At 62.2% G+C, this 16,224-nt stretch overlaps 1 protein-coding gene across 2 annotated transcripts; it reads left to right on the top strand.

Moving 5' to 3' along the window:
* The first annotated feature begins 1,378 nt into the window (after positions 1-1,378).
* On the top strand, positions 1,379-9,459 carry MRGPRF (MAS related GPR family member F). 2 transcript variants are annotated; one of them, XM_035013480.1, is made up of 3 exons: positions 1,379-1,795; positions 4,539-4,652; positions 7,500-9,459. In XM_035013480.1, exons 2-3 carry the CDS (start codon positions 4,605-4,607, stop codon positions 8,481-8,483), a joined length of 1,032 nt encoding a protein of 343 aa, XP_034869371.1. In that variant the 5' UTR covers positions 1,379-1,795; positions 4,539-4,604; the 3' UTR covers positions 8,484-9,459. The 2 variants fall into 2 exon arrangements, with proteins under 2 accessions (XP_034869371.1, XP_034869370.1); XM_035013479.1 differs by having other exon boundaries at positions 1,379-1,811.
* Positions 9,460-16,224: the final 6,765 nt, after the last annotated feature.

The following is a 16,224-nucleotide window of genomic DNA, read 5'->3' as shown; positions in this document are numbered from 1 at the left end:
GACTGTGGCCATGTCACCTCATCACGGAGTCCTACACCTTGTGGCGGGAGGGCGGGCACAAGTGGGTGAATGCCACCAGGCCCACACACAGAGCCTGCGGCCGTGGTTTCACCAGCCCAGCTGGGGCTCTCTCACTGTCCCTGCAGGAGCCCGGCCTCCAGACCTGTCCCCCACAGCCGCGACATGCTGCTCCACGTGGGGACGCTGGGTGGCAAGGAGACCCAGCAAACACAGGCCAAGGATGGCATTCCCATTTACAAGCACCTCTCATTAGTTTTGAAAGAAACAGATTTCCAGACCAAATAAGGCGTGGACTTCGGAGCCTCTGCCCACTTCACACGATTCCTTTTAAGTGTCCAAATGCAATTACACTTGGAACTTGCCTGGATTCGGCCTCCCCCAGCCTCCCCCCTCCCCCTGGCCTCCCCATGTAAACAAGCAGCCCAGCTGGGCCCCAGCTGGCCTGCCCTGGAGAGGAGGGGAGGGTCACCGCCCACTGCCTGCTCCCTGCCCAGCCTCTCTCTCAGTCCTGGGCGTGGCCATGAGCTTCAGCATCCTAGAGCCCGCTCCTCACACTCTCCCTAAAAACAACAGCCCGAGAAGGCCAGCTGGACCCTGCGGGGAGCAAATCCACTCTGAGATTTGCACTTGGGCAGGGACATCGGGTTCCTCCAGGGGCCAGAGGCCTGGAGCTCCCGGGGCAGGTGCAAGGGAAGCTCTATTTCTGGGTTCTCTTCCAGATGCCCACCCCACCCCCAATCTGGGCACCATTTGCTCCCACAGGGAAAGCACTGAGGGGAATTCCCTTGGGGTCCCTGGGCCATGAGAAAGTTGACGCAGGGCGGGGTGGGGGCTTCCGGGTGGCTCCCTGGGAAGCCACTCCTCACCACCCCCATCCTCACAGCCACCCCTGGGGCTCTTGCATCCCCTTTCAGGCTTTGGCCCACTGCCCCAGGACCCTGAGAAGGCTCACAGGGTAGGGGGGAAGCCTGACTCATCCCCCGCGGAGCAGGCACGCACAGCCCGCCAACCGCGCACCCCCCAGGCAAGCGCTGTGATTTTCCACTTGCGCCATCCGATTGCTATTAGGGCCGGGGAAAGGGGGTTCTTGGTTCCATACGCCGGCAGGGGGCCCTGGGCAGATTCCAGGTGGGAAGGGGGATGGGGTGGCCCCTGGGTGGCACTGCTGTCCCGCTGCTCAGCCTACCTCTCCTAAGTGCCTGCAACTGCCCCTCCATGGAGCCCCCACCTCGTCCTGGCTTCTCCGTAACAGCCCCTGAACACATTTCAACAACCAGGTGGGGACTTGCCCCTCCCGGGCCTGCGCGCCCCGAAATACCCAGTGGGAGCAGAAGGAAGGAACCAAGCAAGTGCACAGCCCAGTGCTTTCTCCAGGGCAGCCCCGAGGAGCTGCAGGACGGAGGGAGATTAACAGCTGGACTCCGGCAGCGGTGCTCCGGCCAACACGACGTCACCAGGCAGGGAGATGAGCTCCCAGTGAGGCTGGGGGCGGGGGGGCTCCTGAGCGGGGCATTCCTTCCCGAAGCTTCATCCCGGCTCTGGCTCAGCCCCTCCTCCCCTCCTCCTCCCCTTCCCCCTCCCTCTGGGCCTGGAATTGGGTTTGGGGCGGGTTCTGCTCCCCAAGCCATCTCCTCCGCAGGCAGGCGGGCAGGGGCTGTCCTCGGCTCTGAGCTCGCCTTTCCCGAGGCTCCAGGCGGTGCTCTGTGCTGGCCTGCTGCCCTGGGGATCCGCGGCCAGAGGCGGGTGTCGAGCTCCGCGGACAAGACCTCGGAAGGTCAGGACAGCTGCAGGTAGCTGCATGGGGGCCCTGGGGCCCAGGGGAGGGCGTTCTGGCAAGCAGGGCTGCAGGGAGAAGGCCAGGCGGGGGGGGGGGGGGAGAGCGAGGTGGGCGCTGTCAGAGCACTCGGCCCCCAGAAATCACGTGGCTCCGAGCAGGAAACCTGGGGCTCCAGAGAGGACTCGGGCACACTCCTGTGGCTCTGAGAGGCCCCGTCCTGGCTGGCAGGCCCTGCATTCTGGCAGTGCCTGACCCCCACACTGTCCTCTACGTTCAACTCCTGCTCTGGTCTCCTGGCAGGGGTGGGGGCGCTCCCCCTCTGTCCCTAACCCCACCCGCGCCAGCCGTCCAAGCCTGCTTTCTGGAAGGGCGGAGGGCAACACCCAGCCGGCAGCGTCCCAAGCGCGGAGAGATGGCTCCCAGGGTGGGCAGGCACGCCAGCGGTGTGGCCCGCTTGTCTAGCCTGCAGGGGCGCTGAGCTCGGGCACGGGAGGAGGAGCAGCTGCATCCCACCCTGTCCCCCGCAGACGGCCCCCGCTGTCCCCAGATTAGCCTCTTCCAGCCGAGCTGTGAGCAGGGCACCCGGGCCCTGGAACGGGAAATGCAGCCTCCCTTGGTGGGGGGCGGGCCGGTGACAGCTGGGAGGAGAGGGGCCAGGAAGACGGGCTGGGGGCTTGCAGTCTGTGCCCACCTGGGCCTCCTGGAGTACAGCCTCACGTGCCCCCGGCCAGTGTGGGGCTGGGTTGTGGAAGGGTGGGGTGAAAGGAGAGGAGGCGGACAGGTGGCCGGAGCCCTTGGAGGCCTGGTGCTTCGAAGGGAGGGTCAGGAGTGCACGGAGCTGACAGCTTTTTTTTTGGTCTGCGGTATCAGAAGCCAGATCCCAACCCGAGGAGCGCACACACTCACCCATGCTCGCACACATGCCACACACACATGTCACACATGTGTCTTCTCAGGCCCATCTGGGGCTCCCTTGGCTTCTAGATCTCTGCATGAGTGCAGGAGCCTTGGCAGGACAGGAGGAGAGCTCAGAGACACCCTAGGGTCCCCCACCCAGGGAAGCAATCAGCAGAGGTGAGCTCGGGGCCCTTACTTGGTGCCTGGCCCCAGCTGGCTGCCCTTGGGGGGCATCTGGGTACTGGGGGGTCTAGCTTGGCTGAAGAGAAAGGGCAAGGCTCACAGTCAGGACATCCCCAAGAGCCCAGGCCTAGGGGTGGTGTACAACCAGGACCACCAAGTAGAGTGGGAGCATTGTGAGTGGGGGGCAGAAGGGACCAGCAAGGATGGGGGAGAAGCCGGTAGCTGGACGGCAGGGGAGAGCTTGGGCAAGCCCCAGCGAGCAGGTAAGGCCTGTCCGAGGCCCTGGGGCCAGTGGCCCAGCTGGAGTCAAGATGAGGACGGAGGGGGTGTGGGGCTCTAGACACACACTAGAGCCAGCTGCTCTCTGCACGCACACACGCACGCACACCAGACTCGCCCGCTTCCTCCAGAGCACAAGGGCTCCCACCCCGAGGACAGCCACCTGCGGCCCAGTGCTGCCCCGCTGTCATTGCATGCCGCGCTGGGACCCACACGCCAGGCGCGCACGCACACTCGCCCACACCACGCTGCGCGAGCGTGGGCCCGAAGGACGCTCTGGGCAGCTGGGCCGGGAGCGGAGCAAGGCCGCGGCTGGCCGCCCTTCCCCGCCTGAGGACCGGCGCGCCTGCCTCCATCCCGCCCCGGCTGGGGGTGCGGAGGGACACACGGCCACGCGGGCCGGGAAGGAATTCTGGGGGAGGCCAGCCGAGTAGCCCAGCATTCCCTCCGGGAGGAGGGCAGGGCCAGCGGCCCGCGGCTCGGCCTCAGTTTCCCCGCCCGCACAGTGGGAGGGCTAGGTGCTTGCCCGCTGGGGCAGGGCTCGGATTGGGGGACAGGAGTCCATTCCAAGGGGACCCAGGGCACGTGCACCAATGAGCTCTGCCTGGCCGGGATGGAGCAGTGTCCGTCAGGCGGGGCTGCCCCCTCCCCGGGCCGTCACCCCTTCCAGGCCTCCTGACACGCAGTCCCAGCTGAGTACAGCTTGCCTGTCCTCCAGCCCGGAGCCGGGGCGCCGCACTGCCCTCCTGGCCGGCTCCCTCCAGCTGCTCTTCCTCGGCAGCCCCTCTGGGCTCAATGATACGCAAATCTCCCAAACGGCAGTGGGCGCAGCTGTTTCCACGGGGGGCCCTGGGCAGGTGGCCGCACTTCCCTGAGCCTGAAGCCCCTGTCATAGGGGAATGATGATTCCTGCCTCGGAGCCGGTAATGAGGACCAAGTGGGGCGATAGCCATTGGCTGGCTGGCACAGTGTCCAGCTCCCGGCTGGGAGTCATGGTCCCAGGCGTTGATGGTGGTGTCAGTGGTACTGATGGTGACCAGGCTGTCCCGCCTTGCAGTCACCTGTTGTGGAAAGACCCGACACCTTAGCGGGTTACAAGCGCAGGGCTGGACCAAGCTGCTGCGCGTGGTGAAGGGGTGAATGCAGAGCCCAGCCAGGAGGGGGCAGTGCGTGCAGATGTGACCCACCCTGGACCCCGCAGGACAGTCCCTGTGCCCCCCCAGCACAGCCCCCCCTCTGAGGGAGCCAGCTGCTTGCTTGCCTGCCTTTCCTCTAAGGGGACAGCCGTGGGGGCTAGGGGCAGGGATCTGGAAGGTGGAGGGGCCTTCTGGGCGGGTGGGAAACACCTCTGCCCTGACGCGACCCTTTCTGCCTTTGCCAGGGGAGGTGTGCGGGCCAGCCCACGGTGAGCAGAGCCGGGAGGAATCTGGACTCGCCAGGCCTGGAGATGGCGGGGAACTGTTCCTGGGAGGCCCATCCTGGCAGCCGGAGCAAGGCAAGTGCCATCAGGCAGCAGAGGGGGCTCCAGGCACAGCGGGGCCGGGTGTGGAGGGAGAGGCAGGCTCAGCCCAGCATCTCCTCCCCCTGCCCTCTGCCACCCATGCCCGTCCTCCGTCTCAGGACTCATAGGTGGGCAGAAGACCCTCCGGGCTATGCGGCCTGGCACTGGTTCCAGGGCCCCCCCCCGGATCGCCAGCGTCCTCATCAGCCTCGAATCCCGTCCCCGTGCACACCCTGCGAGCTGTTAGCACCTTGAGCAGCCTCGTTCCGTCTCTCCCCTGCAAGATGGGTGGTCAGCTATGTCCCATGGCCAGGCCTTGCCAGGAGGCCCTGATGTCGTGGGCCCCACGGAACACGGCTGGCTCTGGGCAACCCACCCGCCCCCGCCCGTGACTACACTGTGTAGTCACAGTTTATGTTCAGGCACCAGCCGTGGCCAAGACCCTGACAAGGCGTCAGGCCAACCCACCCCTTTTGCCCTTCCCAGCCCCCTACTTCTCTGAGCTCCTCGAAAATTCTGGAGTTCCCTTCTAAATCCCGGGCAAAACCCTCTCCAAGCTGGAAGGACCTTTTGAGTTTATCTAGTACAACCTCATCCACATTTGAAGAAACTGAGGCTCACGACAGCATGGTAACTAGACTGGGATGAGCCCAGAGGTGGGAACAGAGCCTGGACTCTTGCCTGGGGCCTGCGGCCCTTGGCCTTCTCCCTTAGTGACCACTGTGGGCAGCAACCACGGGAGGCAGAGATGGGACCGGCTGGGGAGAAGTCTCCAGAAATCCCCAGAGAAAAGACAGCCCAGGGAGGGGGGCCAGGCTCCAGAGCAGGCATTTTACAAGGCGGTATGTGGCTGGGGAGGGCAGCTACACGCCCCGTGACTCACCCAGCCCTCCCGCTCTGACTCCGAGGAGGGGATTGCAGACTTTTTCCAGCCTGTGAGGAGCTCTGAGTGATCCCTAAGCGTGGGCTTGTCTGGGCACTGGGTCTTGTGGACTGCTGCTCTGTGGCCTGGAGTGGTCAAAGCCACCAACAGGAAAGGCTGAGGAAACAGCAAGCTAAGGGGCTTGGGGGTTGACAGACAGAGAGGCTGAGCCAATAAATGTGCCTAGAAGATGATGGGTGATGAATAGGACCCTCTTAATGTGCTTGCCCTGACCTCACAGTCTCCCCAAAGTTTGGCCAATACCTCCAGTCTCTGCTTGCAGACTCCCTTGACAGAAGCCCCCCCCCACCGTTATGGGGTATCTGGCAAAGCTGGGGGCCATCTGGAAGGTGGCGGAATGTTCCAGCCTCAAGAACCTTTCCGTTTGTTTTCTTTTGGGGAGAGTCATGAGCAATGGGAATCGATACCCAGCCTTAAGCTGGCGGGGGAGGGGGGGCTAGGGGGTGTGTGTCAGGTTCAGGCTCTGTGGGAAGGAGTGCTGGGACGGACTAGTGATGTCTGCCAGGCTGAGGGAGGGGAGTGACAGTGCTCTGGGCAGCCTTGTTGCTTGGAATGGGAGGTCAAAATGACAGCCTGAGAATGAATCCAGCTCGTAGATGTGTTATGTTTGGCCCACACAATGTTTTTTAAATGTGAACATTTAAAGATCAGGGTAGTTCACATAACAATCTAGGGTTCTGGCTTCTCTGGGGAGGGGGGGGAAGGATGACGGGCCACTCAGCCCACAGTCCCGTTTCAACTGCCCACCCTCCTGCCCCGCAGCACCCACCAGCTGGAGCAGAGCAGCTGCCCACTTCACTCAGGATAGGTGCTCTCCAGTTTGCACCCCCGCAACAGCCCCATTTCTTGCACCTGGTCCACCTTCACGCAGTTATCCCCAGCCCAGAATTTACAGGCAAGATACTTAGCCCAGTGCACTCGGTCAGTCAGATAGATTGTTCAAGTATCAGAGTGCTTCCCCAAGAGACTCCCCCTCCCCAGGGGGGCCCGGGGCCACATCCAGATCCCTCATGACCCAGAGACTCAGGGTCACGCTGGCCCTGCAAGGGACCGTCTCTCAGTCCCCAGGTCTCTCTGATCCCGCTATGGGACCGCCTCCCACTCCAGTTAGGGCCAGGGTCCACTTTTTCCAATCAATAACTTTATTCTATCTTTTAAATAAGTATTTTCACATTTTGGTGTGAAAAATGGCAAATGTACAGAAACTTTGCAAGGACAGCGCCGTGCAGATGTGCGTGTCCTTCACCAGCTGGTAGGCTTTGCTGCCTGTGCTCTCTCTCTGCGTCTCATGATAGACTCTTTCCCGGAACTGTTGGAAAGTAAACTGCAGACACCAAGCCCTTTTGCCCCCAAACTGCCTGGGCCTTCTAAGAACAAGGACTTCCAGTACAGGGCAGCAGTGCATCTTCCTACTCAGAAAATCTAACGTTGGTGCAGTACCCAGTCCGGAGGATACCCAGTCCGGACGCATATTTCCCCACCACCCCGCTAATATCCTTCACAGCAACCTGTAGGGCCACTCTAAAATCTAGGATGCAGCCTCGCATTTATTGGCCACGGCTCTCCATGCTCCTTCAACCTGGAAAGGTTCCTCCGTTGTTCCGTATCGGTCAGGACACGGACGCCTTTTGACCAGAGTCCGTTCTGACAGGTGGGCAGTCCCGGGCCTTTGTTAGGGACTGTTTTCGCTGTCACTCCTCTAGGCCGCTAGCTGCAGACTCGGGGCCACAGAGTCGTGGCACTATGTGGGAGCAAGGGTGTCTTCTGCTCTAGCTACAGCCAGTTCATTGTTCCAGAGCCAGTGACTCTACCAGCCTGTGACCAGCCTGGACACAGGTGCAGGTTTGGGGGTGGGGCCCAGCCCACATCACAAGTGTCTCCCCTCTGCACCTGCACAGATGTGTCCCGACGTGAGTGAGGCCCCCGAGCTCTACAGCCGTGGCTTCCTGACCATCGAGCAGATCACCATGCTGCCTCCGCCCGCCGTCATGAACTACATCTTCCTGCTCCTCTGTCTGTGCGGCCTCGTGGGCAACGGGCTGGTCCTCTGGTTTTTCGGCTTCTCCATCAAGAGGAGCCCCTTCTCTGTCTACTTCCTGCACCTGGCCGGCGCCGACATCGGCTACCTCTTCAGCAAGGCTGTGTTCTCCGTCCTGAACACGGGCGGCTTCCTGGGCACGTTCGCCGACTATGTCCGCGCCGTGTGCAGGATCGTGGGACTCTGCACGTTTGTGTCCGGCGTGAGCCTCCTGCCCGCCGTCAGCTTGGAGCGCTGCCTGTCGGTCATCTTCCCCGTCTGGTACTGGCGCCGTCGGCCCAAGCGCCTGTCGGCCGTGGTGTGTGCCCTGCTCTGGACCCTGTCGCTCCTGGTCACCAGCATCCACAACTACTTCTGTGTGTTCCTGGCCCACCGGGCCTCCGGCGGGGCCTGCAGGCCCATGGACGCCTTCCTGGGCATCCTGCTTTTCCTTATCTTCTGCCCACTCATGGTGCTGCCCTGCCTGGTGCTCATCCTGCACGTGGAATGCCGGGCCCGGCGGCGCCAGCGCTCTGCCAAGCTCAACCACGTCATCCTGGCCATGGTCTCCGTTTTCCTCGTGTCCTCCATCTACTTAGGGATCGACTGGTTCCTCTTTTGGGTCTTCCAGATCCCAGCCCCCTTCCCCGAGTACGTCACCGACCTATGCATCTGCATTCACAGCAGCACCAAGCCCGTCGTCTACTTCCTGGCCGGAAGGGACAAGTCACAGCGGCTGTGGGAGCCTCTCAGGGTGGTCTTCCAGCGGGCCCTGCGAGACGGCGCCGAGCTGGGGGAGGCCGGGGGCGGCACGCCCAACACGGCCACCATGGAGATGCAGTGCCCCTCTGGGAACGCCGCCTGAGAGGCCAGCACCGGGAGGGTGGCAGGGGCTGTGGCCTCCAGAGACCCTCTGCTGCAGGACAGGAGCTGGGCAGCTGCCCTGGCGCCCGAGTGCAAGGAGGAAAGTCTGCTTCCCGCCCCTCACGCCTCCTTCTCCGTGGGCTGGAGGCTCTAGGGGTGGCCGGCCGGGAGCCGGAGCAGCCACCTGCACACAGGCCCCCTGGCCCGGCCAGGCCCCCCCAGCCATTCTCCTCCGTGGCCAGAGGTCCATGGTTTGGAAGTGGCCCCAGGGGGTGGGGCTCCTCCTCCTCCCAGGCTGGTCAAAAGGAGAGGAGGGAGGGATCACCCATCCCCGTCCACCTCCTGCCCCTTTCAATCAGCCCTCCTTAAAAATGACGCAGCCCGCACCACCGCCCCTTGGGGCAGCCGCTTCACCCCCGTCAGGGTCCCTGTTCCCTCCGTTCCACCCCCCGAGGCAGTATTGGCGAGCCAACCTGAACACACGGTGCTATCTGGAAGAGCGTTCTGGCGAACCTGCCTTGCTGTTCCGTCTTTCTGCACCCGACGTCCCTGCCCAAATCCTTTGGTAATTCTAACGGGGGAGTTTACGGTCATGGCAAGCAGCTGGACAGGAAGGGGCCTCGGCCAGCCGGGGCAGGTCACTCTCTCCTCTGACTCCATGCCGGCCAGACCCTGGGCAGCCTCCCGGAGCGCAGAGCGGGTTCGCGCTGCTGTGCGCCTGGTCCTCGAAACCTGGCCGACTGTCCAGGAGTCTCTGGGCTCCAGCCCCCACCCGAGAGTGGGCACTGGCTCTACCTGGCTGCCCCAGCCCACCTCCGAGCACAGCGGCCCCGTGTAGCCAATGCGAATTTTATGAAAGACAATAAATGTGTATCAATAAACGTTTTATATCGTGCACTGAGCAAGGCTTCCTGCCTTCTGTCCTGTCTGCACCTGTTCCACAGTGAGGCTCCCTGCAGCGACGAGCAGCCCAGACGGCAGGCTTTCCATGCTAGGCCCCACCCACCCAACCTGCTCTGTACCCCCGCATTTGTGCTCCTCTCCTGGCGGATCCTGGCTGACCCCTCTACACCTCTGGGGTGCTGCCTCTCCCGGCTGGCCCGTCTATACCTCTGGAGTGTTCCCTCTCCTGGTAGGGTATCCACCCCTCTGCCTCACGGAGCTCTGGTCAGCCACGCTGTCCTGTTGGATAAGCCTATGCCCTGTCTCACCCATTCAGGGTCCCCAGCTCCCCTGGGAAACAGTTTTCATCATGCCTACTCAGAGCCAGGCCTTATGCTGGTTAATACAGGTCCTGCTCTAAGGAACACAGTGTGTCCTTAGGTGGGACTGCTGCTTCTCCTACTGCTACCTGTCCAGGATGCCCCTCTCTGTCCCCCCCCCACCCCCGAGGCAGGGGCAGGGGCTGGCTTCCCTAAGCCTGGCACCTCCCCATTGCCCAGCGATAAGCTGGAGCCCCTCCGGAGATAGCTCAACTAGGGCCGGGCCAGAGGCTCCCTGACTGCCCCCCTGCCTCCAGCCAGTCCCTGAAGAGGCCCGTCTTGGGCTCCAGGTGTCCAGCCTAGGATCCCAGCCCCGTTGCAGGGAAGCTCTGGGGGAACCTGCTCACTACATGGGCCCAAGGAGAGAGCAGGGCAGAGGCACCCATGGCCCAGGCAGGGAGCAGGCCCCTGTGAGAAAGCAGTGGGAGGGGAGGGAGACAGCTGGGAGTGGGCAGGTGACTAACGGAACCAACTGCCGGCCCATCCAGGGAGCAGCGGTACCTCCAGGCTCTCCCGCTGGCCCGCCTGGCAGCTGGCCCTCCACCCATAGAGCCTGGATTTGCTCTGCCTTACCCTGGTCGTCCCAGAGCAAGGGCTGCAGGACCACCCTGGTGTGGGCTGCCCCCCAGTGCATTTCTTGGTGACCAGTCCCCCAGGTGGCCGGACTAGTCCCTCCTGGCCTCCCCAGGCCTCTGCTCCTGTCCTCCCCTTTCCAACAGTCCCAGCTGCTCCTCCATTAAGGTCACTGCTCTGCCGAGAGGACCCCAGGTGTCTGGAGGCAGAGGAGCTTCAGATGGTGGAGGTCAGTGCGCCTTCCTCTCCCACTTCCAGCCCTGGGGTGCACCCTCCCCGTTCTCCCACACTCCACCCAACCCCTGGCCCGCCCGCCCCCCCCGCCCCCCTTCCCCCCGCAAGCCAGCCCAAGAATCCCAGAAAAGCAGACTTGGAGGCCTCCTATCTTGACACTTCTGGGGACTCAGAGAAACCAGGTCGGGTCCTGAGGACACACGCGAGGGGCGGGACCCGTTTGACCCATTCACGGGAAAAGCTTCTACCAGCAGACCTCCATTGCAATAGAAATGCCTCCCAGTCCTGAAGGGGGCCAAGGGAACCAAGGGGACCTCTAGGGAATCTACGCCTCGGGACCCAGTGAATCCTAGTCCCTGGGGGTTCCTCTTCCTCAGGAGCTCCCACCCCAGGCCTCTAGCCCTGAACCACTGTCAGGAGCTACCCACCGACCACCCCCAGAAGCCTGAAGGGGACTCCCTACCTGGGTTCAGCTGCAGCAGCTCAGACCCCCAGCCCAGCGGGGGGGGGGGGGGGGGGCGGGGGGTCATTGGCCCCCCCCCCCCCCCCCCGCGAAGGGGGGGGGGGGCCCCCCCGGGGGCCCGGCCGGGAGCGGCCCACCCCCCCCGCCCGGGGGGGGGGGGGGGGGGGGGGGCGGGAGGAGCAGGCAGCCCTCACTCACTGCAGGGCCTGGAGGTCAGGAAAGGGCTGGGCCCCCATACGACCATGCATCTGCCCATGCTTAGTGGGCAGTAGGCCTGGGAGGGTGGGGGGTTAACTCCAGGATCAGCCCTGTCAAGCCTCTGGAACCTTCTCAGATGTGGATCCCTACAGTCTTTCTTGGGAGCAAGGCTTCTCCTCCCCATCCAGTCCCCACCCCCATGGGGATAGCCTGCACATCCTGTCCACACCCCAGACCAAACCCTATTTGTGCTAATGGAGGACCAGGAGCAGGAGCAGAAGGGAAGGGCACTTTCTCCTCCCTCCTTGGGTACTGAGTTATTAAAGGGCCCAGGGAGCAGGCTGCAGGGGCAGGCAGAGGTGCCTCTGCTGTCCCCCACCAAAGGCAGCTCAGCTGGGCCCACCCCCAGCCTCCTTCTTTCTGGGTGTCTGGGAAAGGCAGGAAGCAGAGGGCCCTGAGCATCACAGATATCCACCCTGGAACTCTCTGGAGCAAGGGGTCTTGCCATCCTCCCCTCACCATTGCAGGTCAGCCGAATTCAGGGGGTGAGTATCACCATCCCTATCAAGCTCCTAGGTGGCCACACAAGGAAGAAACACTTGTCTCCCTGCCACTCCAGTTGTTACTAAGCACAACTTGCTACCACCACCGGATATGCTGGCCAGGGAGGGCACAGCGGCCAGGGTTGGGCTGCCGGGCCCAGCTTTCTGTGCCTCCTGCCATGACTGTCTGGACAAGCACACTCCTGGATGATGCAGGGCATAAACAGGGTCAAACATGGGAAGTCAAGAGCAAGCCTCAGGGAGACAGGGGGCTGCCACCCACAAGCCGTGGGCCTGGGTTTTCTCAAAGACCCAGCACAGGCCTTAGGAGCTGTCCTAAATCCCTGGTCAGGCACAGGCCAGGGGCTAGGTGGCCGGGAGGGAGCAGGTGGCCAGGAAGGAGGGACGAGGAAAGAACCAATCCCGAGCCCCGGGGACTTGGGCACGGAGTGCCATTTGCAGAGGACCTGCTGTGTGCAGTGGGCCCTGGGCTAAAAGCTCCACCTGCAAAGCTCATTTAATCTGCACAGCTGGGCTCTGAGGGACAGCCTGGTCGCCCCCAGTGTGGAGCCCCAGTCACAGTCCAAACGTTCTGGTGGCCGCCCGCTTGCCTTGGAACCCAGGCCGCTGGCCTTTGTGTTCCCACCAGCAAAGCACCGGCAGTTGGGGCCCCGGGGACACCACGTGGAGCAGACAGGACAGGCCCATCACAGCCCAAGGACAACCCAGACTGGCCTTGTAGGAGCCCACAGTCCCCACCTGAGACCAAAGAGGGGACAGCCCAGGCTCGGGCTGCCGGCGGCTGAAGCGGGCGGGGACGGGCAGGAGACGCGTGTTCAGCAGACCGCACAGCACACAGCCTGAGAGCTGAGGCCTCTCCCTGTCTTCATGTCCCGGCTCAGTAAGAGGAAACGGAATGCCTCTCTAGCATCTGCCTCGCTTTCTCCAATCCCCTGCCAGCTGCAGTCGTGAGATAACTGAGTTTTCTATTTGGGGCCAGAATTCTGAAGCCTGAGATCCTTTCGCACATGCACTTCTTGGTCTAGAACCCTCCATCAAGACGCTCCGTCTTTCCCAGGAGCCACGGAATCCATCTAGAAGGTGGGACGAAGGGATGGGTCCATTTACCGTCCAGCCTCTCCCCAGAAGGGAAGAAGCCCAGCCCAGGCAAATGTGCCCTTAAACACGATAGTGACAAGACCAGGGAGCTACGGAGGCATTGCAGAGATCACCCCCCAAACCCCGAATCGGGCAACTCCGAACGCAAGCACAGAACTCGCGTACCTGAAGCCAGCGGAGGCTGGAGACAACAGGGCACAGTACACGGAATGAACACTCATGGAAAAGTCGGCTCCAGTGAGTCAGAAATGCCAGCATCAAGTTTCCTGGCAATTCGGGAGAAGGCTCACCTACTCAGGCAGATTTTCTAAAAAAAACAAAACAAAACAACTTGTGATTAATTGTGGTCTAATTTACATACAAGGAACCGGTTTACTGTATAGGCGAGGATCTTTGACACAGGTATGCATGCTCGGGAGCTCACCGAATCAGTATGTGGAACGCTTGCATCCTCCCCAAAGAACATTTCCGACACCCCCCCCCCCGCAAGAATGTCCTAGTGCCCCAGAGCACCCAGCCCCCAGCCCCCCAGCCCAGCCCTGCCGCCAGCCTGCGGCGACCACTCCTCTCTGCTTTAGGCCACTCTAGGTTACACAGGACACACTGCTTTCCGGGACAGATGTGTACAGCTTGTCGGCCAGGACCCTCGGTGACAAGTAACAGAAACCCAGTCTGATCTAGCTTGGGTGGGGGTGGGGAGGGGGTGGGGGCCCAGGAAGTTTGCTGACCCACCGACCGGGGAAGCTCCACAAGCGATTTCCACCACACGCACTCCTTTCCCACGGACGATTCTCACGCTCCTACCTGAATGAGTACTTGTGTTATGCACTCCCCCCCCCCCCCCCAGAAGAGAGAGGATCCAAACTCCGTTCCGGGGACTGCCTCCTCGGCACTGAGCCCAGGACCCGTGGGCTGCTCCCATCTCCGTCCAGCGGGCCCAGAGATGCGTCCTCCAGAGCCGGGCTCCTGCGACCGAGGGCTGCCCCTGCCCCGAGTGGAATGCCCGCGGTTCTTGAAAGATCCCCCCCGGGGAAGGAAAGCCCGCAAGGCACACAGGCGCGGCCCACAGCATAATCCGCGCTGGACGGGACGCGGGGAGGCCGGCTGTGCAGGGAGGCTGGGGCTCGGCCGGTGCGCACGGCAGCCGGAACCCAAGGTGGGGCCCCGTCATCCGCCTCCTGGCGCTCACGGCCTCCCACCGAGTCCCGGAGTCCCGGGCGGGGAGGCTGGGCCGGACCGGAGCCGGGCTTCTAACCAACAGGCGGAGCGGAAGGCCCGAGGCTACACGAGCCCGCTGTCCCCCTCGCGGGCTTTCAGGAAGCCAGCTGCCACGCTGTGAGACCCCAAGCCGGCGATGCCCCCAGGGCAAGGCGCGGAGGGCAGCTCCTGGCCGGCGGCCCGCAGGGCGCCAAGCCCGCGGTCCGACGGCCTGTGAGGAGCCTCATCCCGTCAGCGCCCCCCGTGCGCCTTGGGACCCGAAGCAGAGCCCACGTGCACAACTGGATGGCTGGGGCAGGTGCCTCGACTTCGCCAAGCTGGCATCGTCCAAATAAAACGGACGACTGAAGCCAAGCTCACAACCATATTTAAAGTGGCTCATATCGGGCGCCTGGGTGGCTCAGTCGGTTGAGCGACTGCCTTCGGCTCAGGTCACAATCCTGGAGTCCCGGGATCGAGTCCCGCATCGGGCTCTCTGCTCGGCGGGGAGTCTGCTTCTCCCTCTGACCGTAACCCCTCTCATGTGCTCTCTCTCATTCGCTCTCTCTCAAATAAATAAATAAAATCTTTAAAATAAATAAATAAATAAAAGTGGCTCATATTACCCCCCTGGGAGCCAGCCACATGGGGAGACCCCATCAGTGGTGACAGCCAGGGCCAGGACAAAGGGAGGACATGAAGGTGTCAGGTGAGCACAATTGAAGAAGACATACAGTTCGTTTGGGAAAAGCAGCAGGTAATAGGTTTCCATTTCTGTTAAAACATTATATGGAAATGCACAGAAAAAAAACCCTCCAAGGTTGTAATCCCACCGTTAACAGTGAGACGCAGGGTGAAGGCACAGCAAAACCTACGTCCTCTTGACCCTCAGGTCTTTTAAAATAAGACCGTTCTACTATCTCATCTAGGTGACTTTTTTAATGTTTAAAGTACCATGAGAAATGGGCAATATTCGCGGGAAACGAAACATTTCCCTAAGTCTTCAGTGGGGTAGACAAAAATTTAAACAAGGCTTCAGAGGACAGGAATACACTCAACAGATACTATGCTCTAAACCATCACCATCCCTGGGCCTTGGCTTCGTGCAGGCATGGGGCCAGCGGCTGGGAGGGCAAGGAGCGGCTCAAGTCAGATGCAGGCCTGCCCGAGGGGCTCGCAGGCCGAGTGACACACCAGCGGAGCTCGGGGACCAGACCGGCAGAGGGAAGGTGGCTGGGGGAGGACGGAGGGCCCCAAGTATCTGTTCTAAGAAGGACACTAATCTTATCAGATCAAGACCCACCCTGGTGATCTCATTTCACTTTAATTAGCTCCTCCAGGCCCATCTCCGAGAGTCGCTCTGCGGCTTGGTACTTCAATGGATCATTTAAGGGGGACACAATTGGGTCCATAGCTGTCAGGAGGAGGTCCCCTCTCTCTTCAAGCCCCCAAATCCCTCCTCTCTTTCCTCAATCCCAATATCTGACGCCCCTCTTCTCTCACCAGAAAGGAGGAGACTTCCCGCCTGGGGTTCCCCCCGTCTCGCTTCTCCCCTGGGTGATGCTCACCTCCCAGCCAGCTGCCTGCCCTACCACCTCTGTCCCCAGGAGCCCCCCTTGCAACCATGGACTCACCTGCGCCCTCAGGTCTCTCTCTGCTGAGTGGCTCCTGTCCTCAGCCTCCTGGCCCCATTTCTCTGCCCTCCCCACCCACACGCCCGTTGCCACACAATCCTTCAAAAGGTCACCCACACTCCCTGACTCCACAGCTGCCTCCTCAGTGCACTTGGGGGTCTCTGCTACTGAGAGATGTCCCTTCGGGGGATCTAGGGAGCCACCCCTCGTACAACACACCCTTCCTACCCAGTGCTCTATCCCTGCTCCCTGCTCTGTCCGCTGTGAGCTTGGCTACTAACGCTCCTATCCCAGCAGCTGTCAGCACCTCTGTGAGTTACCACCTGAAGCTGCATATTCTTGCTTGTCGACTGTCTCCCCTCAGAGCAGCATCCCCGGGAGGGTCTGGTAGCCCAGGGCCCAGAGGAGCACTGGCCTGGTCGGCCCTCTGTCCTTGTCAGCAGGGTATCAGATTACTGCTGAGACACCCAGGTGTGCTGGGGAACCCTGTACATGCACCCAGACGTGGGGTGGGGCACTG

The sequence above is a fragment of the Mirounga leonina genome, unplaced genomic scaffold (assembly GCF_011800145.1).
Source record: "Mirounga leonina isolate KUSES-001 unplaced genomic scaffold, KU_Mleo_1.0 Mir_166, whole genome shotgun sequence".
NCBI classification, from domain to species: Eukaryota; Metazoa; Chordata; class Mammalia; order Carnivora; family Phocidae; genus Mirounga; species Mirounga leonina.
Note: the sequence above shows the minus strand (reverse complement) of the source record. Positions and strands in the feature narration are given on the sequence as shown.